This window comes from Puma concolor, chromosome A2 (assembly GCF_028749965.1).
Source record: "Puma concolor isolate L17-30 chromosome A2, mPumCon1.1.hap2, whole genome shotgun sequence".
Classification (NCBI taxonomy): Eukaryota; Metazoa; Chordata; class Mammalia; order Carnivora; family Felidae; genus Puma; species Puma concolor.
Window position 1 is genome coordinate 154175600 of NC_141668.1, and position 23419 is coordinate 154199018.

At 42.8% G+C, this 23419-nt stretch overlaps 1 protein-coding gene across 8 annotated transcripts in view; it reads right to left on the reverse strand.

Moving 5' to 3' along the window:
* The window catches only part of FBXW12 (F-box and WD repeat domain containing 12), a 76815-nt gene that overhangs the window by 18483 nt on the left and 34913 nt on the right, over positions 1-23419 (reverse strand). For 5 of the 8 annotated variants that reach the window (XM_086698315.1, XM_086698316.1, XM_086698313.1 and 2 more), the window contains 5 exons: positions 22016-22045; positions 21121-21242; positions 2291-2328; positions 1916-2073; positions 1001-1119 (listed from right to left, as the gene is read on the reverse strand). In XM_086698315.1, coding sequence (XP_086554441.1) covers positions 1001-1119; positions 1916-2073; positions 2291-2328; positions 21121-21141 — 336 coding nt within the window. In that variant the 5' untranslated portion in view covers positions 21142-21242; positions 22016-22045. Of the gene's footprint in view, positions 1-1000; positions 1120-1915; positions 2074-2290; positions 2329-2956; positions 3762-6116; positions 6633-21120; positions 21243-21800; positions 21965-22015; positions 22046-23419 lie in introns of those variants that run through there. The other 3 variants (XM_086698318.1, XM_086698320.1, XM_086698321.1) reach the window with 3 other exon arrangements.

Genomic DNA, 23419 nt, shown 5'->3' on the forward strand with positions numbered 1-23419 from the left:
AGGCCCGAGCTCTTTGCCACATGGATCATCATCCACTGGGCTTCAGGGACGTGGGACTGGTTTCTCTAAGAGCAAGTTATGCAAGAGTGTACTTTTCTGGTTTATCTTCTCAGCTTTACTGAGATGTAATGGGCATAGAACATTGTGTGACTTTAGGAGTATCCTTCTAGACTTTTAGTTCATCATTCTACCACCTCAAGTATTCATAAAGAGGTATTTGTCATACTCTAGAAGACCCTGTGTGACAAAGAAGCATTATGTAGGTTTTTAAAGTTTATTTTGACAGAGTGTGTGTGCGCACGAGTGGGGAGAGGAGGTAGGGGAGAGACAGAGAGAGACAGAGAATCCCAAGCAGGCCCTGCACTGTCAGTGCAGAGCCCGACATGGGGCTTGAACCCACAAACCATGAGATCACAATCAGAGCCCAAATCAAGAATCAGATGCTTAAATGACTGAGCCATCCAGATACCCCAAAGAATAATTTTTACAGGGAGAAAAGAGAAGTCCAAACAGGGCAAGCCAAGAAAATATAAAAATTTGGGCCCCATGTTGGGATTTTCCCATTCCCTATCCAGTGATTCTTGCACTACTTTTATTAATCCTGATATGTAAGACTGTTGTGCTCCTTGGCAGTGATCGGCATTAGAGACCGCTTTCTGAAAAATCCAATGTAACAAGTGCCAACAGTTGACAGGAAGGGGGGGGGGGGAGAATAGATAGTGAAGATGCCCAGCGCCTAAAGTTTCTTTCACAGTCATTCCACGTTACCAACAGAAATTAAGTCCTTGCACACATTTATATCTAGAAACACATATTAAAAAATGAATTTTCTGTGTGTGTCTGTAGACTAGATGAAAAGGTCACAGATTACCAATTAGAAGACCTGCTCTGAAACTCTGTTCCCGGCACCATTTCCTAGTATCGTTTCTCCCCAGCACCCATTTCCTGCATGGAAGACGGACACGGGCATACATTACCTGTGCTCATTGGCCAGACTCACCTCCTGCACATCCCAGGCATAAAGCATGTGCTTGGACGACACGGTACAAATGATGGACTTCTCCCGTCCACCCATTGTGGGGCCATTTCCTGACAGATAAGCCATAGGTCCTATGATTCCTAGAAGGAAACACAGACAATACTTGAGGGATGATGCAGTCAAATAAAGAGAACTCTGGAAAGATAATTGCAAGTTTTCCTGCACCCTCTTGGGAGAGTTTGGAGAAGAGAAGAAGTTGGGTGGCCTTCAGAGTCCTCCAAAAATGGGTTCCCATTGCAGACTGGCCATTTGGGAGACACTGGCCAATTGGTTTTTCTCCTTCATTTCAGTTTCCATAGATATAAAATGGGGATAAAAACGTCACCAGCAGATAACTGTTCTGAGTTTTAAAAGAGGTACTAGGATGGGGCCCCCGGGTGGCTCAGTCGGTTGAGAGTCCAACTTCAGCTCAGGTCATGATTTCATGATTCGTGAGTTCAAGCCCTACACTGGGCTCGCTGCTGTCAGCACAGAGCCCTCTTTGGATCCTCTGTCTCCCTTTCTCTGCCCCTCCCCTGCTCTCAAAAATAAAACATTTAAAAGATAAAAATAAAAATAAAAGAGGTATTAGGAATAAAGCAAATAGAACTTCTGTTATTTAAGTTTCCTTTTTGTTTAAAATTTTTATCCTAGGAGGGATGGGAAGTCTGCGGAGAAAGGGAGTCCTCACAGGGCCTGATCTGATCTTGTGACCACGGGGGACAAGAGAAGAAGCAGGGAGACCAGGGACAGCTACCACCGCAGCCCAGTCCCACCAAGTTTTAATCTTCTTTCTCCTCACTGAATGAAAACAAGGGGGGGGGGGGGCGGGGAGAAAATGGCGCATTTCTTAAAACAAGTTTGTCACGGTCCTCTAGGCTCCTCCTACCCCCATACCGAGGTTCCCAGTTGCTTCTTTGAAGACAAAGTCCTCTGGTTGCGCCAAGGCCATCTGATACTCCTGCTTTGTTTGTTTGAGGAAGAATTGTTTCCACGTCTGTGAGCCCAGGCACTTGGAGAAGTTGCAGAAGCTCCATTTCTTCAGACACAGGTTTCTGGAAACAGAGTCATAACACCACCCCCACCCCAGGCTGTCCCCAGGTCAGTCCACCTCCTTGGGAGCACTGGTCTCATGAACCCCTCCCTCTCTGTGAGCATCACTCACGCCTCTCAAGACAGGGCCACCCGCAGGCCTCCTCTGTACGCAATCCAATCTTACGTCCTCCCCCATGAGACACACCTGCCTTCCCGCCTTGCCCTTGCCTTGCTCACCTCCACAGGTGATCGTTCTCGGCAACTCTATTCCATTCCTGAGGGGGAAGAAAGGAAGGGGTGAACAGGCAGTCAGTCCCCAAAGGCTGGCTGCTCCTCTGCTATCATTTGTTCTGGTTGCAAGGCCCACACCGGTTCACCAGCCAACATCCCAGCTCTCATGGCCCTCCCCGTCTGGGGGGACGGGGACAGGGTAACAGCAGAGGTCCGTCAAGGCTAAGACAGGCCCTTGGGATTCCTGCGAGAGTTTGGAGGGAGAAATGGGGACTTTTTGGAGCTTGAAATGGGGGCCGCAAGGACCATTTAGTCAGTACAGCAACTCCTGGGTATCAGTGTGTCCTTTTCATTTAACAAAACAGGAGGCCCTCGGAGGGGAAGGATGCTAACCGCCAACACACAAGGTACCACTCCATTATTCTGCAAATGGGGGCTCAAACTGGTCAAGAGAAGCAACTAAAATCCAGGGACATTGATCTCTGGGAGCTGAGCGGATGGGCCCGAACAAGGTAAATTTAAGCAAAGAGGGAGGCTGTGTGGGTATAAGGCTCGCGTAGCCAAGATCTCAAAGCTGAGAGGCCGAGGTGAAAGGGTTCTTGTGCAAGGACTTGTGGAGAGGTGTGGGGGTGGGGCGGGTCAGACAGAGAGCGGATCGTGGAGAACATTTACCCTGTTCACTTGGGAAGCTTGGAGCAAGCTGAACGCGTCCAGGAAAGAGAAGATTTTTAACGTCGGCAGATCAGGCAGTTGGAGCGCCATCTTGCACGGCCTGAGCCTACATCCAGTCTCCTTTCTCCTCTCCAGTTGCTCTGAGTTTAAAGGCCTGGCCCAAGTCTGCAGCACTCGGGAGGATTTCCACCTGCAGCTCATCTGGCTCTGATGGAAACAGCCTGCAGGTGCGTGCACTCGCAGGGAGGTGGCCCTCCACTTCGGCCTCCTCCGGGACCAGATCCATGAGCTGAGGGCATCCCTCCCTGCACTCGCCTGTTCATTGTGTTCATTGTGTCAACGTGTTCGACAACACCTTTTTTCTTTTGCACTGTGAACTGCAAGTGCAGGATCCGGGGCAGCTCTAAGGTGCTGATGAACTTGTCAAGACTCTCTAGGAAATTTTGACTGACACCCTCCAAGTTCCAAATCACTGGGGTAGGGAATCAGGTTGGCACGTTTATATGTCTATTTGAGACATCAAATCTGACCAGCACGGCCTATCTCCCAGCACCAAGACAGCCCCTGGGTTTCTACCTTTGTGCATTTCACTTTCCAGAGGAAGGAGAAAGCATGGGCCACAGAGGCCTGTGCTAAGGGCACAGGGCTTATCTGAGATGGCTCTCACAGGTGGTGCCTTTCTCTTGTGACCCAATACTTTTCTTCCAAGAACTTAACAACTGATTATTTTCTTTTTTTTTTAATTTTTTAAGTTTATTTATTTATTAAAAAATTTTTTAACGTTTATTTATTTTTGACAGAGAGAGAGAGAGAGAGAGAGAGAGACAAGTGTGAGTGGGGGAGGGGAAGAGAGAGAGGGAGACACAGAATCCAAAGCAGGTTGCAGGCTCTGAGCTGTCAGCACAGGGCCCAATGAAGGGCTTGAACCCACGAACTGTGAGATCATGACCTGAGCCAAAGTCAGATGCTCAACCGATTGAGCCACCCAGGTGCCCCTTAAGTTTATTTATTTTGAGAGAGAGACAGAGTATGAAGGGGATAGAGGCAGAGAGAGGGGAGAGAATCCTAAGCAGGTTCCACACTGTCAGCACAGAGCCATACATGGGGCTTGCACTCATGAAGTGCGAGATCATGACCTGAGTCAAAACCAAGAGTCAGATGCTTTACCAACTGAGCCACCCAGGCGTCCCTGATTCCAGTATTTTCTATGAGTTGCTGTCTGAGGCTCAACGGTGATGACCCGTGTAAACTGGGTCAGGCTGCCTCTGCCTGACCCACAGTAGTGGTCCTCAGCAGCACCATTTTTCCTGCAATGATATCTACTCTATTATCCAAAACTAGACTGGGCTTTCCTTTTTCTTTTTTTAAATTAAAAAAATTGTTTTAATGTTTATTTTTGAGAAAGAGAGAGTGAGTGAAAGAGAGAGAGTGTGACAGGGGAGGGGCACAGAGAGAGGGAGACACAGAATCTGAATCAGGTTTCAGGTTCTGAGCTGTCAGCACAGAGCCCGACATGGGGCTCAAACTCATGAACCTCAAGATCATGACCTGAGCTGAAGTTTGTGGCTTAACCAACTGAACCACCCAGGTGCCCTCAGACTGGGTTTTTCTGGGATAAATGTCCTCTTCCTCAGAATTTGCATTGGGAAACTTCACACTGACAGGCCGATAAAGTACAAACCTCACAACTATGGGGAGACATATTTTTCGTTCTGTTGAATTAGGTTCATAGGAAACTAGTTTGAAGAGAATGTGGTTTGAAGAGAAATAAACTGTTATAAAGAAAAAAAAATCCTGGTTTCAAGAGAGATAAAGGGAGTCTTACAATATCTTTCATATCAATAATTCATTCAAGTCCTTTCTAAGTCAGTTTCCCTGAACTATGCCATTTTACTAATTATAAAATTAAAACACAATCTTTGGGGGTATCTGGGTGGCTCAGTCTGCTAAGCAGTCTGCTAAGTCACGGTCTCAAGGTTCATGAGTTCGAGCTCCACATCAGGCTCTGTGCTAACAGCTCAGAGCCTGGAGCCTACTTTGGTCTCTGTGTCTCCCTCTCTCTCTGCCCCTCCCCCTCTCATGCTCTGTCTCTCTCTCTTTCTCTCTCAAAAACGAATAAACATTAAAAATAAATAAAATACATGGGGCGCCTGGGTGGCGCAGTCGGTTAAGCGTCTGACTTCAGCCAGGTCACGATCTCACGGTCTGTGAGTTTGAGCCCCGCGTCAGGCTCTGGGCTGATGGCTCAGAGCCTGGAGCCTGTTTCCGATTCTGCGTCTCCCTCTCTCTCTGCCCCTCCCCCGTTCATGCTGTGTCTCTCTCTGTCCCAAAAATAAATAAAAAACGTTGAAAAAATAAATAAATAAATAAATAAATAAATAAATAAATAAATAAAATACAATCTGTGTTTTGGTTTGCTGAATTCAAGTGAATGAACAAGCTCTTGACTATTCACTCCCTTTAATACCAACAAAAAAATGTATGTTCAAATTTATTAGACCTTGATATACATCCTAAATTGTCTTCAAATATATTCATGTTTGGACAAATAACACCTGGGACTGCACACTTGCCAGCCTGAAATAAAAAAACAAGTGTTGTCGAGGATGTGGAGAAAAAGGAACCCTTGTGCCCTGTTGGTGGGAATGCAAACTATGGAAAATAGTATGGAGGTTCCTCAAAAAATTAAAAATAGGACGACCTTATGATTTACTAATTCCACTAATGGGTATTTACCCAAAGAAAACAAAAACACTAATCTGAAAAGATATATGCACCCCTATGTTTATTATGGCATTATTTACAATAGCCAAGATATGGAAGCAGCCCAAGTATCCAGCCATAGACAAATGGATAAAGAAGATATGGTATATAAGATGTATATACAATGGAATATTACCTGACCTTAAAAAAAAAAAGAATGAAATTTTGCCATTTGCAACAACATGGATGGATCTAGAGAGTATAATGCTAAGTGAAATAAGTCAGAGAGAAAAACAAATACCATATGATTTCACTCATATGTGGAATTTTAAGAAACAGATGAAAAAAGGGGGAGAGATACAAAAAACAGACTCTCAAATATAGAGAACAAACTGGTGGTTGCCAGAGGGGAGGGAGGAGACGGGTGAAATAGGCAAAGAGGAGCAAGAGTACTTACTGAGTACTGAGTAACATATGGAATTGTTGAATGCCTTTAATGTATATCTGAAACTAATATAACACTGTATGTTAATTATACTGGCATTTTTTAAAGCCTCAAATTCAGAGAATTCCTAAAGCAAAACAAAAACAAAATAAATAAATATCTACAACACTTGTGGAAAAATCTTAAGTTTCCCAGTGTAAACACTATAAATATATAGTGTAAATAAATATAGGGTATAGTATACATAACTACACAAATGGTTTGAATACACTTATAGTCAAATAGATGTGCCCAAAAGCACTCCATTCTAATATCTTTGTCTAACCCTCTCTAAAATTTTATTTTTATTTTATTATTTTTTTATTGTTTATTTATTTTGAGAGAGAAGGAGAGTACTCACGAGTGGGGGAGGAGCAGAGAAAGAGAATCTGAAGCAGGCTCCGTGCTGTCAGCATGAAGCCGATATGGGGCTCAAACTCACAAACCACGAGATCATGACCTGAGCTAAAATCAAGAGTCTGACACTTAACTGATTGAGCCACCCAGGCGCCCCCCACCGCCTCTAAAATTTTAAACGCCTCTCAGTGTGAAATCAATAAAAGGACAAAATACACAAAAAAACAAAACAGCACACGGGACTGGAATTTGGTGACAAGCCTCCTTCCAGTTCTAATGGTCCAGGACATTGAATGTTAGAACTGATTTTTGGGTTGCTGCCTGCCCATACCCTCTGTAAGGTGGGAATGGTGATTTCAAACTGACTCTGTCTCAGAATCTCTCTCTCTCTCTCTCTGTGTTTCTTATTCTCTCTCTGATTAGGCATTCCTGAAATTTCTTCAGGGTTCTTAATTCTACCTGCATCCAGCCTATGGGTCCCTGTGTCCGTATAACAAATGTGCAGTAAAAGGACGTTGTAAGCATGCAAGGCACTCTCCGTTTGTCCCTCCACTTCCCCCGCCCCCCATCATGTAAATCACTTATCTTCGTTTCATTAAGGTCTTGTTCTTTTGTTTGGAACACATTCTTCTGTGTCTTTACTCTTCCTAGACTCTCTGTGTTGGTTTCTATGCATTAGAGAAAACAGCTACCTCTCCTGGTCTTGGCTTGGTGTAGGATTAACCTTATCAGCCAACCCTGCCCTATCTCTTGGTTGTCTCTCAAACCTTGGTGATTGTCCAAGTAGCCTGTTTTATTTTTAGTGGCTCCTAGTAGTTGAGGGTGTGCCAGGACCTGTCAGTGTCCCGAAGGGGAGGATCTCAGTCAGCATCTAGATTCAGGCTGATTGGAAGCCTGACCCTCAGGCAGCAGCTTTTAAACATGTACAAATATACCTCTTTCAGGGAAAGATGGGCCTTTCTGTCTGCTTCCTCTGGGTTGAGCCCTGGGGTGACAGCCAGGGGAGAACTGTTTATTTCTTTGATCCTGTCCTGTTGAACCTGTGAACATAAGCCCCACTGGCCACCAGAGCCAGACTATCAAGAGATGTGTCCTCTGGGCAGTAGATACAAAAGCCAGGGCACTGGACACATGCAAAATCTGATTCTATTTCCTTCCGAAGAAGGAAACATTGAAGCTCAGAATGCCGAGGTATGTTGAATATTCAGCCTCCTGATTCTGATGGTACAAGTAACCCGGATCTGGGGCTTCTTTGGGGTAGAATCTCTTTCCTCCCTTAGCCAAGCCAGCATTTCTCTGCCCAAGAAATAGTGAATTAACCTAGTTAACCCTGCAGTTGTATAACTAACACCATAATGAACATACAGAACAGTTTCATTACTGTCCCAAATTCCCCGGTGCCCCCCAGAGCTGACTTTTGATAAACAAGTTTTTTTTTTATTTTTAATTTTTTTAAATGTTTTTATTTGAAGGAGAGAGAGGGAGACAGACCATGAGCAGGGGAGGAGCAGAGAAAGAGGGAGACACAGAATTAGAAGCAGGCTCCAGGCTCTAAGCTGTCAGCACAGAGCCCGATGCGGGGCTCGAACTCACAAACTGTGAGATCATGACCTGAGCCAAAGTCGGACGCTTAACCGACTGAACCACCCAGGCGCCCCTTTAACTTTTTAATTAAAAACATTTTTTTAGTGTTTATTTTTTGAGAGAGAGAGATAGTGCAAGTGGGGGAGGGGTAGAGAGAGAGGGAGAGAGAGAGAATCCCAAGCAGGCTCCGCACCATCAGCACAGAGCTCGATGCAGGGCTCGAACTCATGAACCATGACATTATGACCTGAGCCGAAATCAAGAGTTGGACGCCTAACTGGCTGAGCCACTCAGGTGTCCCAATAAACAACTTCTTAATGAAGCTCAATTTATCAATTTTTTTCTTTAATGAACTATATTTTTCCTTTTCCAGGTAGATTTGCCTACCACAAAGTTACTTTTTGCTAGAATCTTTATTGTTTTGGCCTTTCATATTTAAATCTGGGATTCATTGTGAATTAATTTTTCTGTATGGACTCCATCTGACATAGCACCAAGGGTAGAAAAGGTGACTCTTTCTCTGTTACAGTTCACGGACATCTTTGTCCAAAATCAGGTGATCGTCATATATGCTGGTCTATTTGTGGATTCAGTATTATGTTCCATTGATCTATTTAAGTAATAAATTTATTCCCTTCCTCATGGAGACAGGGGGAAGATTATCCTAATCAGATAGGGGACTGAGAGGACAGGAGGCAGGTTTGCAGTATTTTAAGGTTCCATCTACTTCTGGATCACCTGGATGTGATTTCTGGTGTGCACCTTGAGATGTCCCAGCTAAAAGTGTAGTGCATTTATAAAGGTCTCTATGCTTTGTTGGGTCTTGAAATTTGATGTTTTCCTTTTTAGCCCTGAGAGACTGCGGGGTATTTTAGAGGCTTTCTGTCCAACTTTTTTTTTTTTAATGTTTATCATTTTTGAAAGACAGGGAGAGAGCGCAAGCCAGGGTGGGGCAGAGAAAGAGGGAGACACAGAATCCGAACCAGGCTCCAGGCTCTGAGCTGTCAACACAGAGCCTGACATAGGCTCGAACTCACAAACCGTGAGATCATGACCTAAGCCGAAACCAGACATTTAACCGACTGAGCCACCTAGGTGCCCCAAGCTTTCTGTCCAACTTCTTATTCCCCTACTCAGTGCAGTGCAAGAATTTGGCAAACGCCTCCAGAGAAAGGAGAAACCAAGTCATATGTTGGAGTCTCATCCTCCTTCCTCCTTTCCCTGGGATATTGGCCACCTGAATCCTGGCTTCCATGCCATCCACAAATTTCAATCTGCCACTTCATTTGCTTACTCCTCTGACCCTTAGCAACAATTCTACCCAGATCTCTGTGTGCCTGGGTTTTCAGGCTCCCTCACGCTATTATCAACAGTCCAGCGTCAATAGGCAAAAATTAGATAAAGAATTTTAGCTCCCACTCTGGTCCACTTCCTTTTGACATCTGCCCACTCAAATCCTAGTTACCTAGGCAGCTCTCTGATGATGTCATATAAATTCATTTCTTAAAATCTTATTTCCCTTTTAATCTGGTTTTCATGGGAGCATGAGTTTTCCACCAACCATTCCATCATCGCCAGAAAAGGATGTCTGGGTTCCTGGTTTAAATGATGTCTATATACTGATGACTCCTCTATTTATATATCTGTCCCAGGCATCTAATGTGAGTTTAAAACTGTGTAACCTGTTGTCTCCTTAACATTTGTACTTGATGTTTAAAAGGCATCTCCAACTTCCTGTTTAAAACCATATTCTTTCTGGTCCCACGGATGTACATTTCCCGTGTCCCCGTGCATAGTAAATGCCCCTTGCATTCTATTCTCTTGCTCAGGCCAAAAATCTCAAAGTTTTTCTTGACTTCTGTTTGCTTGTGACCCTCATCTTCCCTTGTAGTACCCCATCTCTGCCTTCATATCTCAGCTCAAATATTACCTCCACATAAAGTTTTTCCTAAAATAAAAAAAATTTTTTTTCCCTAAAATAACACTTTCCATCAAGTGTGGCCCCTTTAAAAAAAATCTTTCTTAGAAGTTGTGGTTTATATATACAATGGAATACTACGTGGCAACGAGAAAGAATGAAATATGGCCTTTTGTAGCAACGTGGATGGAACTGGAGAGTGTTATGCTAAGTGAAATAAGTCATACAGAGAAAGACAGATACCATGTTTTCACTCTTATGTGGATCCTGAGAAACTTAACAGAAGACCATGGGGGAGGGGAAGGGAAAAAAAAGGTTATAGAGGGAGGGAGCCAAAACATAGGAGACTCTTAAAAACTGAGAACAAACTGAGGGTTGATGGGGGGTGGGAGGGAGGGGAGGGTGGGTGATGGGTATTGAGGAGGGGACCTGTTGGGATGAGCTTTGGGTGTTGTATGGAAACCAATTTGACAATAAATTTCATATTTAAAAAAATATTTCTTAAAGTTTATTTACTTATTTTGAAACAGAGAGAGAGAGAGAGAGAGGGAGAGGGAGAGGGCGTTTTCGTGAGTGGGAGGGGGCAGAGAGAGGGAGAGGCTCTGCACTGAGCCCAACGTGTGACTCGAATTCACAAACTGTGAGATCATGGCCTGAGGTGAAATCAAGATTTGGATGCTCAACCGGCTGAGACACCCAGTTGTCCAAGTATGGCCCTTTTTGCTATTTTGTCTTCATACTTTTAACAGCACCTGTAATTCACTTTTAAATAAATTATTAGGTACATTTATTTGCTTATCTGTTTATTGTGTCTCTCCCTCAATGGAATATAATTTCTTGGATCAAAGGAATCTGTCTCTGACTCACTTTTGAATCAACCAAGTCCAGGCTTGTTTCTGGAAACAGGAGATTTAATTATAATCCAATGAATGAAGGAATGGCTGGATATATTTTAAGCTGATGGGAACAGCGAGTACCCTGATGCCACAGTCGCTAACAACCATGGCTGACACGGAAGGGCTCCTGCTTGATGTAAGGACAAACACAAATGAGAGATGAGACTTAATTTTCCCTGTTGAAAACGAAGGAAAAGATTTCCTTCCCTTCCCTTTTTACCAGAGCATTAACTTTGGAAATTTGGCAATTGTATGTCCTTTCTCTGTCTCTTTGAAGGGTATAAAATCTTTTTAGAGGTTAAATGAGACTCTTGCCAGAGTACCCTTACCGTGACGGGCACTGAGTAATGTATAGAATTGTTGAATCACTATATTGTACACCTGAAACTCATACAACACTGCATGTTAAGTATACTGGAAAACAACAAACAAATAAGATTCTTTCCAGCTTTAGGACCCAGGTAGGTCTTTATGACCAAGGTAGGTCTTTCTCAAGGACCTGGGAGCCAGGTCTTTGAAATGTAAACATCCAGGGAGATAGTATCCCTATCTCGCAGTTTCTGTGGGAGGGCAGGAGCCTAGCTTCGGTGGGTACCTTGCTCCCAGTTGAAAAAGTATCTCCTTTCATGAAGAGTTTATTTTTCCTTTGTATGAAACCAATGAACCAACACAGATGTTTACCCCATTACCAGGTGAACTTAGGGTGAACCATGTAATAAATGGTGCTGTCATGTCTTCTTGCTGGATGACTAGTCATTTATTGTCTATCTTGAGAACATGTATGTAATGGGTATCTGCTGGGCCACATCAAAGGGCGAGACTTCTTTCTGTCTTTGTAATCTCTTCATGGATTGCCTGTGATCCACACCACATTCTTTCTGGCTTGATACTTATTCAACAATAAAATTCTCTTTTCCTTCTAAATTTTTTTTTAATATTTATTTTTGAGAGAGAGAGAGACAGACAGAGTGTGAGTGGGCAAGGGGTAGAGAGAGAGGGAGACACAGAATCCGAAGCGGGCTCCAGGCTCCCAGCTGTCAGCACAGAGCCCAACACGGGGCTTGAGCTTACAAGCTGTGAGATCATGACCTGAGCTGAAGTCAGACGGTTAACCGACTGAGCCACCCAGGTGCCCCTCTTTTTCTTCTACCTTTGTGGAGAGGCTTCCTGGGTTGGGAGATTTTTTTTTTTTTAAGATTTTTATTTTAAGTAATCTCTATATCAAACTCACAACCCCAAGAGCAAGACTGCATGCTCCACCGACTGAGCCAGCCAAATCTGCCCCTGGGAGATTTTGTTTTTAATTACACTTCTCTGATGCTGACAAAGGTGGGGAGAAATTACTTCTTGTGAGGATATGTGAATTTTAGACATATTCCAAACACGCTTGTTTGTCTCTGAAGCAATAAGCCAAAGGGCAAGATAAACATCAACACATCCAACCTAAATGAAGAATGAAGTAACAATTACAGATCCAGATATTTATGTGGGAAGACATTTGGTCATGTTGCATATTTTCCCATCCTTTCATGAGAATAAATACAGGAGAATTAGATATTTCTGCTCAAAGAATAAGACAAAATATCCAAGAATATAAAATACATATTGCCACACAATCCCAGCCTATTTCCTATCTTTTTCTGAACAGATCGACATTTTTCAGAAAAATATTTGATAAGCACATGGAGTTCAAGATGAGGCCTCCATGGGACTTTCTCAACTGTCAGTTACTGAACAGCCTTATAAAGAAAACAGACTTTTGCTGTTCTAGGGGAAGGTATGCAAATTAGGGAAGTGCTTAATTATAGATGACTGGTAAAAATTTGAATGCTAATGAGTAGTTGTTTCTGGGGAGAGAAAGAGAAAAGTCTAGTCTGGTAAAAAACGGGTATGATTATCTATGCCTCCTTGTATTGGGGGGGGGGCTCCTTTACAGGGAGACTTTGTAGCTCTGCCCATCAAGATGGGCCAGTTTCTCTGGACTTTGTGACTTTCTTTGGCCAGCAGTCACCCTCAGGATGAGGTGTGACAGTCCATGGGCCCTCAGATGAGCAAGGGGAAGTGATCCCTCTAATTTATGGAAGGGGAAGATGGTTTTGCCATATTCCTCCATATAGCATCTACTCTGCTGTTGAAATTTGATTTCACTGTTTTTCTGGTGGAAAATTCTGCCCATCCATAGCAAACTGGTATTTAAAACATCTTTTGGAGGTACCTATGATTTTCCAAGGTCTTTTTTTTTTTTTTAATTTTTTTTCAACGTTTATTTTTGGGACAGAGAGAGACAGAGCATGAACGGGGGAGGGGCAGAGAGAGAGGGAGACACAGAATCGGAAACAGGCTCCAGGCTCTGAGCCATCAGCCCAGAGCCTGACGCGGAGCTCGAACTCACGGACCGCGAGATCGTGACCTGGCTGAAGTCGGATGCTTAACCGACTGCGCCACCCAGGCGCCCCAGGTCTTTTTTTTTTCTAATATCAGCCTTTAAAAAATTATAATTCTACTTTATGATTGATATACTTTCTCTCATACAGAAAGAGACATGTAATTTAGGAAAACCTGTAATTTCTCTCTATAATTAGATGTTTCAGTCTATCTCAATTTGGTCAGCTTCACCTTCCTAGTGAAAGAAAATCAGCAGCTCTTTTTTTTTTTTTTTTAATTTTTTTTTTCAACGTTTTTATTTATTTTTGGGACAGAGAGAGACAGAGCATGAACGGGGGAGGGGCAGAGAGAGAGGGAGACACAGAATCGGAAACAGGCTCCAGGCTCCGAGCCATCAGCCCAGAGCCTGACGCGGGGCTCGAACTCACGGACCGCGAGATCGTGACCTGGCTGAAGCCAGACGCTTAACCGACTGCGCCACCTAGGCGCCCCGAAAATCAGCAGCTCTTAAACCATGCAAGTGTAAATGCCCATGGCTAACGTCTATGATCTCATAATCTTAAAGTATCCTGTTAAACACTTTCCAATGAGAAAATATCTTTTCCTAAAATTAATAAGGGTTTGGAGAAAATATGATTCTCTGAACTTGCTCTAAACAGCGTGGCAAGTTTCTTAGGTCCCCAATAAGAGGAATAGAGTAGTTCTACTGATGGTCCTTTTGGAGATGGAACCTCTGGTTCTTCTACTAGATTGCATCGAGGGGCACCTGAATGGCTCAGTCGGTTAAGCGTCTGACTTCAGCTCAGGTCATGATCTCACAGTCTGAGAGCTGGAGCCCCACGTTGTGCTGACAGCTCAGAGCCTGGAGCCTGCTTCGGATTCTGTCCCCCTCTCTCTCTGCCTCTGCACCCACCCCCCAATTGCACTCTGTCTCTGTCTCTCTCTCTCAAAAATAAACATTTAAAAAAATTTTAGATTGCATTGAGCTATGTATCATACACGCCTGTTGCCCCTTTTACACCCCCTGGGCCCACGCAAGTTCACCTGCAACTATAAAGATAAAGCAAGAGGACTTCCCAATGTGCTATCATCTTTACACATCCCAGGTATGGGCATCTTTTCTCTGCCTGAGGCTTTCTAGTACCTGAGGGGTCCTTGCATGGCTGCACAGACAGCTATCAGGGATACAGGAGTAAAAGCTTCTGAGGGTAGTCCTCACACACTGGGGCATGGGAGTTGGTGGGTAAATGTTTCAGCCTCACACACTGACCTGGGATGCTTCTGAGTTTGCTCTACACAGCTTCTCAGAGATTTCCTCATTGGGAGACAGCACAGACCTGCTCAGGAAAGCCACAGTGGATGACTTTTCTATCTTCCTGGTCTCGTTTTCCCCTGATTCCTCATCCTCCTCCCCCTGCCCCTCACCGGGTACCATCTTCAAAATAAAGCATGCCATTTAATTCCTAGTCTCAGGATCTTTTGGGGAGAAGCAATTCTGAGACTATTGGTATAGCAACTGGTCAAGTGTCAGTCAGATGACAGTGAGGACTGTTTTGCTAGTATTAAGTGCCATGTTGGTAAAGACGTGGTGGATGGGATGAGGTACAGATGGAAAGTGAAACACTAATTTATGCATTAGCTCTAGAATTTGAACTGTATGTGGGGAAAGTGATTGGAAGGTCCTAGAGTTGGGTGTTTGGCTGATCATAACCTAAGGACATGCTGTGAGAACCAAAATCCTGCCATGACAGCATTTGAACAGATCTTTTCTTTCTTTCTTTCTTTTCTTTCTTTCTTTCTTTCTTTCTTTCTTTCTTTCTTTCTTTCTTTCTTTCTTTCTTTCTTTCTTTCTTTCTATGTTTGTTTATTTTTGAGAGACAGAGCATGAGCCAGGGAGGGACAGAGAGAAAGGAAACACAGAATCTGAAGTAGGCTCCAGGCTCTGAGCTATCAGCACACAGCCCACCATGGGGCTAGAACTTACAAGCTGTGAGATCATGACCTGAGCCAAAGTCGGACGCTTAACCAACTGAGTCACCCAAGGGCCCCCAGATGCTCATTTCTTGTAGCAAGAAGGCAAACTGCTAAGATTAAGGCCAGGATTTAATTACAAGGGCAGTGGAGTTAAAAGGATGTCAATGCACAGAACTTCCAGGTCTTCTCTGCTAAATTAGGACATTAAAGCTGATGGAGTAAGACCGGATCTTCCTGAGACCACTGAACCCTTAGATTCCCCTAAAAACCCTCTGGGTCTACAGAAGTAATTGCCTTACCTTTGTGAGAGGAGAGCAGGCTCCCACTATTCTGTGGCCGTACAAAGGCCTCCTGAAGTGGCTGCCCCACAAGAGGATGTCTGCCCAACTCCAGTTCCACTCATGCCCCCTTCGTGGCCTCTAGGCCAGGAACTAAGTTCAGGTCTCAGCAGAGCCCTGGTGAGGAAAGAGCTGATTTACCAAATGAGCTGTGTGGTGTGTTGTCATTTGTATTGTCTCATCTGTATTGTCAGGCACTGGGGAACAGGTGCAGAAGTGGATTGTGAGGGTTTTCACCTGCTGGAGAAAAGGCTGGGCACAGAAGAGCACGCGACTCTTGATGTCGGGTTCGTGAGTTCAAGCCCCATGTTGGGTGTAGAGATTACTTAAATAAATACAACTTTAAAAGAATGAATTGAATTATTATGTGATTACAGAGAACCCACTAGAATGGTCCTGGAGCTGATTATGATTACTATAACCCAGCTGAGTATCGTCCTGGAGAGGGACCAGAGGTCACGTCTCTCACAAAAGCAAACCAGAATGCATGAGTCAGATAGGCACCAACATCACTGAGAAGCTCAGTGGCAAGATTTTGTCCTCTGAAGGTCCTGGTGAGGACAGGAAAGTGGCTACAGAAGTGGGCTCCCTAGCATCAGTGGGGACGATAGGATTCCATACAACAGGAGCCAGATGGTCACAGCTCACTGTCAGAAGCCAGATGGGTGTGAACACTGTGAGAGGAAACAAGTCTGGCGTTGCCACCTGGGGGCCTCGATCCACAAGGATTTGTGTCAGTGACAAAAAGGTATGAGATAGGACGGGCAGCCATTGATGGCACTGCTTACCTTCTACAGACGAAATGATAAAGAATGGGACTGCAGAAGACTCAAGTCAGCAACTAAGCCGAAAACTGTGAGCCCTTACACAATTTTGATATCTAAACCAGATCACAGAGTCCATTGCTTGAATGGGGACCTGGGTGTCCTTGAGAATGGAACCAACAGAGCCTCTGCAAGTATCAAAAACGTATATTCGCCTAGCCTTTTGCCAATGTGACTGACCTATGACCATGGACCCAAGTAATTCTACAATGGGGAAAGAGGGACACCCAGGTATACTGAGGGCTGTTGGATATAGACAATGAGCTTGCCCTATTATCAGGGTAACATAATAGGTATAAATTTCCAGTTACAAACTGAATAAGTCATGGGGATAAAAAGTACAGCGTAGGGAATACAGTCAATAATGTCGTATTAACTTTGCATGGTGACAGATGATAGCTACATTTGTGGTGAGCATTTCCTAAGTATATAATTGTCGAATCACCACATTGTACACCTGAAACTAACATATTATATGTCAACTACACTTCAATTTAAAAAAAAAAAAAGAAAAATCAATCACAGCCCTCGTGTTAAACTGAGGCATATGGAAACCAAATGATACACAACTCAAGTCCATCTTATACTGGATCCGATGGTTCTGTGAATTTACCTCATGGTCATTTCTCTGGTCTGTGACTGATTGGCTACACCTGGCTGCTGGCAGAGCCCACATGCCGGCTCTATGGCCTGGAAAGTAAAATTCACTGTGGTAGGAAGAGTCAAGTGAGTGCTCCTGAAACTGCCTTGACTCATCAAAAGTAGAGCAGAGCTGTTCTGCATCCAGTAGAATCGCGGCCTCAAAGACAAAGGGAATGCAGTCACCACCACAGCCCAAAATATGGCTATTGCAGAAACAAGACGGATCATGGCAGATGAGTCACCTACTGCAAAGCTAACCATGTGGTCATTCCATGGGCAGCAGCTATGGAGATGTGTTAACTATAAGGAACAGATTGACACAAACTCTGGCATGTGGCTCTGGGCAAAGAGAGAGAGAGACAGAGGATCTGAAGAGGGGTCTGCACCAACAGCAGAGAGTCCTATACGGGGTTCGAACTCACGAACCGTGAGATCATGACCTGAGCCGAAGTTGGACGCTTAACCGACTGAGCCACCCAGGCGCCCCTCCTCCTTCTTTTCATATCTGAATATTTCATAGGGCTGTCTGCACAACAGCGTTTGCCTCCATTCTTAGGTCCTTCAGAACTACAGTTCCACGAAGGCTGTTCAGCCCCGCAACTTCCTTCACGTTTAGTTCAGGAGCCGCTTCAGTGTAGTTACGTTGATTTTCCTCTCAACAGTTTTGGACTTAATCAAACATTACCTCTTTGTTAAAATGACATTAGTGGGCAGAAAAGGGGGTTCTTATTCTTCCTCCCTGGCAGTCCCATTATACGCTATTTTTCTGGTATCTCTATTTCACGCTTTATATCATAAATGCCTGGGTATCTAAAATTTGTGAAAAAAAAGCATATGGAATTACTCATTCAGGGAAATTGGCCCCTCAAAGGAACCATAATTCCCTCTGGAAAGTGGAATTAGATTCTCTACACTCATTTATTGCATCGGAGGATATCTGCTTCCTGTCGCTCTGGAATCACACGTAACTGACTGAGCCACCCAGGAGCCCCTTATTTTGTTTTAAAAGACAATCATCACTCATTTGTGAATGTTTTACTTGGTTTGTTTTTTGTTTGTTTGCTTTTTTGTTTCAAGTTTTTACTTAAATTCCAGTTAGTTAATATACAGTGTAATATTAGTTTCAGGTGTAGAATTTAGTGATTCATCACTTACATATGACATCCAGGGCTCATCACAGCCAGTGCCCTCCTTAGTACCCATCACCCATTTAACCCATCCCCCTGCCCACCTCCCCTCCTAGTTTGTTCTGTATAACTAAGAATCTGTTTTATGGTTTGCCTCTCTCTCTCTTTTTCCCCCATGTGCATTTGTTTTGTCTCTTAAATTCCACATATGACTGAGATCATATGGATTTGTCTTTCTCTGACTGACTTATTTCACTTAGCATAATAGTCCTTAGCTCCACCCACGTCATTGTAAATGGCAAGATTTCATTCTTTTTTATGGCTGAGTAATATTCCATTTTATATGTATACCACATCTTCTTTATCCATTCACTGTTCATTCCTCCCTTTTTTCTCTCCTCACATTGGCTAAATCAGAAGAATAATTTTAAAAATCGCAGTGGTAATTGTCATTTAAGACTTGTTTCAGCCTAAAAGTTAAATTGTTTCTTTGTTTTATCATTCTATGATCATAGGATCTATGTGGTTTAGGAATAAACACAGTTTAGTTCTGGGTTATTACATTTTTAATATTCAACTGAATATAATTTCATAACATCTGTTTTAATCTCTCATGATTCCTTAATAGCGGAATGGGTTTATACTGTAAATTTTGGATATACAAGATAAATTTAAACACACAACAATAATAGAAGAAATAGCATAGTTAACAAAAATAAAGAATTAACAAGCATCTCCCTATATTCATAAGAAACTAACAATATAAAAATATAGTGTTTACCTTATAGTAAAAGACATTTAATTTGATAGTGCAACTGAACAAATGTGACTTAGCTCCTTGGTGACCCACAGACAGCAACTACACGAGGTGGAACTGTCACACAAAGGAAACTTTATTTGCAGCAAAGGACATCAATGGGGAAAAAACCTCCAAAGCTGTCACTCCCTGAGCAAGGGTGAATGGGTTTCTTTTTCTTTCTTTCTTTCTTTCTTTCTTTCTTTCTTTCTTTCTTTCTTTCTTTCTTTCTTTCTTCTTTTTAAAACAATTTTTAAAATGTTTTTTCCATTTATTGTTGAGAGAGACAGAGACAGAGTGTGAGTGGGGGAGGGGCAGAGAGAGAGGGAGACACAGAATCTGAATCAGGCTCCAGGCTCTGAGCTGTCAGCACAGAGCCTGACGTGGGGCTTGAACCCACGAACCATGAGATCATGACCTGAGGTGAAGTCGGACTCTTAACCGACTGAGTCACCCAGGAGCCCCTAATGTTAGGATGACTATTTAGAACAGGGATCCCTGTCATTATATGTAGAGGTGGCCATAAAGCAGCACACGGAGTTTAAGGAGTCATGCTCATCCACACAGTGTAAATGAGGCTTGTACTCCTCCTTGGGCAGGGAGTTTAGTATTATGATGAGGTCAAGGTGACTGTCGGTCACTCCATGGGTTACTCCATGTTCCATCTGTGCAGATGTGAGTCAGGGGTTAAGCTCAAACTGCTCTGAGTGGTCTGGGCAGGCCAGAGCTCCTCACCAGGGCAGTCATTAATTGCTTGAGAGATAGTTTTGGTTTTCACCCCAATGCTATGCCCCTTGGGTCTCTTGCCCAAGTTAAGAGATAAGCTGGAAAGAAGAGTTTAAGAAAAAATGTGGGACAAAGGTTGGTGGGTATAAGCAGGTGAGCAAAAAAGTTCAGGTCTTGGGGTCTATCTTGAGCTTCATCATAGCTTCCTGTATATGTAAAATATTTAAAAACACAGTCCTATTTTACACCACATTTAAAACTGAGCTTAATTATTTCAATTTAAGATATCCAGACAGCTTAAACATTTAAATTAAGAATATAAAGCAATAGGGGCGCCTGGGTGGCGCAGTCGGTTAAGCATCCGACTTCAGCCAGGTCACGATCTCACGGTCCGTGAGTTCGAGCCCCGCGTCAGGCTCTGGGCTGATGGCTCAGAGCCTGGAGCCTGCTTCCGATTCTGTGTCTCCCTCTCTCTCTGCCCTTCCCCCGTTCATGCTCTGTCTGTCTCTGTCCCAAAGATAAATAAAAAACGTTGAAAAAAAGAAACTCTTTAAAAAGAATATAAAGCAATAAAATTTTGCAAATGACTATATCTAAAATTTAGAGGCAGGGACAAGCATATCAAACAAGAAAGCAGAAACTACGTAATAATGGAATTACTTGATTAAATACCATGTAAAAATATTTGTGTGATAATATATTCTATAAACACAATTAATACACACAATTAACACATAACTAATTGATCTGGTAAAATGTACTTTGCAGGTTATATAATTTGATTAGTTACATAGAAGTAATAACTCATGAATTTCTGAGGAAAGACTAAGGGAAAACTGAGGAAAAAAGTATGAATATTCAATTCACGAAGAATAACCCAAAAGACACAGCCTCATAGAAAAATATTCAAATTCACTTGAATGCATATTAAAGTAACAATGCCAGGGGCACCTGGGTGGCTCAGTTGGTTAAGGGTTAAGTGTAGGACTCTTGACCTCAGCTCAGGTCTTGATCTCGGGTTGTGAGTTCAAGTCCCGTGTTGGGCTCCACTGGGCGTGAAGCCTACTTAAAAAAAAACAGGGGTGCCTGGATGGCTCAGTTGGTTAAGTGTCTGGCTTCAGCTCAGGTCCTGATCTCACAGTTCATGAGTTTGAGCCCCACATCGGGCTCTGCACTGACACTGTGGAGTTTGCTTGGGATTCTCTCTCTCCTTCTCTGCCCCTTCCCCACTCTCTCTCTCTGTCTCTCAAAATAAATAAATAAACTTTAAAAATAAAAATAAAGTAACAATGCCACATCACCTCTACTCATCAAACAGGTGGGAATGCTGAAATTACTAATATTGGTGGGAATAAGGAGACTAGCACACTCTTACCTTGCTGGTAGAATTCTGACTTGTTTTCAACCTACCTGGAAAACCATTATCCTCATCCTCTTCCTCTTCCTCCCTCTCCCTTCTCTTTTTCTCCCTGTCTTCCTTCTTTCCCTCCTTCCTTTCTCTAAAGCAGCATCCCACTCCTGTGAATCTCAATCTGCCATAAGAATAAAGAAACAAGAATAAGCTTTCTGCAAAGCTGTGATAGGCAAACATCTAGTGAGGCTACTAATATTAGAGACTGTGGGGTGTAAAAGTTAAAGACCCCAGAGCCAGTTCAAATCCCAGCTCTGCTACTCATCAGATATGTGACTACTGGCAAGTTATTTAATCTGACAGTGTTTCATGTTCCAGATCAGTGACCTGGGGATAACACTACATCTAATTCATAAGTTTGTTTTGATAATTAAAATAGATCATTTGCATAAAGTTTTAAAATAGTCCCTAGGAAACAGTAAACAACATATAAGTGTTTTTCACTGTCAACAAATAAACTGATTCTGCAACTTTAAGGTTTTAATAAAACATATAATCTTGCGATGTAAAACACATTATTAAAATATTATGTTGGCAAAGGTACATAGAAAATAACATTTTTATTCTTTCATCCCTTTCTGTGTATATCAGATTAAATAAGCTGCATCTCAGTGAAAAAGCCGCAGAGACCACTAGTTTTACTTGGTGGATCTGGACAGAGCGTTTATTAAACACTGACCGTGGAAATGGCTCTGTGACTGAATCATAGTTCCCTTTGAAGTCAGGTGGTTTCCAATTGTCTTACTTCATCAAAGTTTAAGGAACATAGATTATAGCTCACAAATCATTAAAATTGTTTTTAGTATCATGATGTAATTTTTTATGTCATTAGGAAGGACTTCCACGATGTAAGTGACCCTGTTAAAATAAAAATTTTAATTCCCACCTACTTACGTAATGTGAACATGATTTTTCAGTGTGTATCTGTGGAAATAAAGGATACATATAAAATGGGTGCTAAATCCCGAGTGATTCCAGTAACAAGTGGTATCCAAGGGTACACACACACACTAACTGGACACAATCAGCACCATGCATCACATTCAGAGATGTACAGCTAATAAAAAGTTACTTCTAGGTTAAATAACTATCAAAATTTGTAATATATGCTGTTTGGTTTGATCAATGTATACTACTAACGATTGTGATGATAACCCAAGAGAATTTTATTAATACTTTATATCCTATGGTCATAGGAAATTGAAAACATCAATTCATTTGCATATTTCTGTTGAAGAAAATTAGAGGGGCGCCTGGGTGGCGCAGTCGGTTAAGCGTCCGACCTCAGCCAGGTCACGATCTCGCGGTCCGTGAGTTCGAGCCCCGCGTCAGGCTCTGGGCTGATGGCTCGGAGCCTGGAGCCTGTTTCCGATTCTGTGTCTCCCTCTCTCTCTGCCCCTCCCCTGTTCATGCTCTGTCTCTCTCTGTCCCAAAAATAAATAAAAAAACGTTGAAAAAAAAATTAAAAAAAAAAAAAAAAAAAGAAGAAAATTAGAAAAGCCTGACCAGAAAAGATCTGTAAGACAACAGGTCAGGGGGCACCTGGGTGGTTCAGTTGGTTAAGTTTCCAACACTTGATTTTAGCTCAGGTCATGATCTCATGGTCATGAGACTGAGCCCCCTCTCATTCTCCCACGTGCTCTCTCGCTCTCTTTCAAAATAAACAAACAAACAAACAAAATAACATTGTGCATAAAGTTGTGGGGAAGTTTGAATGAAACTTTTACTCATTCAAGGAGAAAAAGTATGGAAAGTTTCAAACTGTGAGCTCATGCATGTGTTTTTCAAATTATCGTGGTGACACCAAATCACCATACAATGTAGATTCCACTGGATACATCTTAAAGAATGACTTTTATTTTTATTTACTTATTAGGATTTTATTTTTAAGTAATCTCTACACCCAACTTGGAGCTCCAACTCACAACCCCGAGATCAAGAGTCACACGCTCCACCAACTGAGCCAGCCAGGCACCCCCAACATTTTTATCTTAAAACATCAATATTTAAAATGAGTCAGTCATGGCATGCCTGGTGGCTCAGTAGGTTAAGTGTCTGACTTCAGCTCAGGTCATGCTCTCACAGTTTGTGAGTTCAAGCCCCGTTTTGGGCTCTGTGTTGACAGCTCAGAGGCCGGAGCCTGCTTCGGATTCTGTGTCTCCCTCTCTCTCTCTGCCCCTCCCCAACTTGTGCTCTGTTTCTCTGTCTCTCAAAAATAAGTAAACATTTAAAGTCTTTTTAGATAAGTCAGTCATTTAATAATTTGTAACCATTTAAACTTAGGATGAAACATTTTAC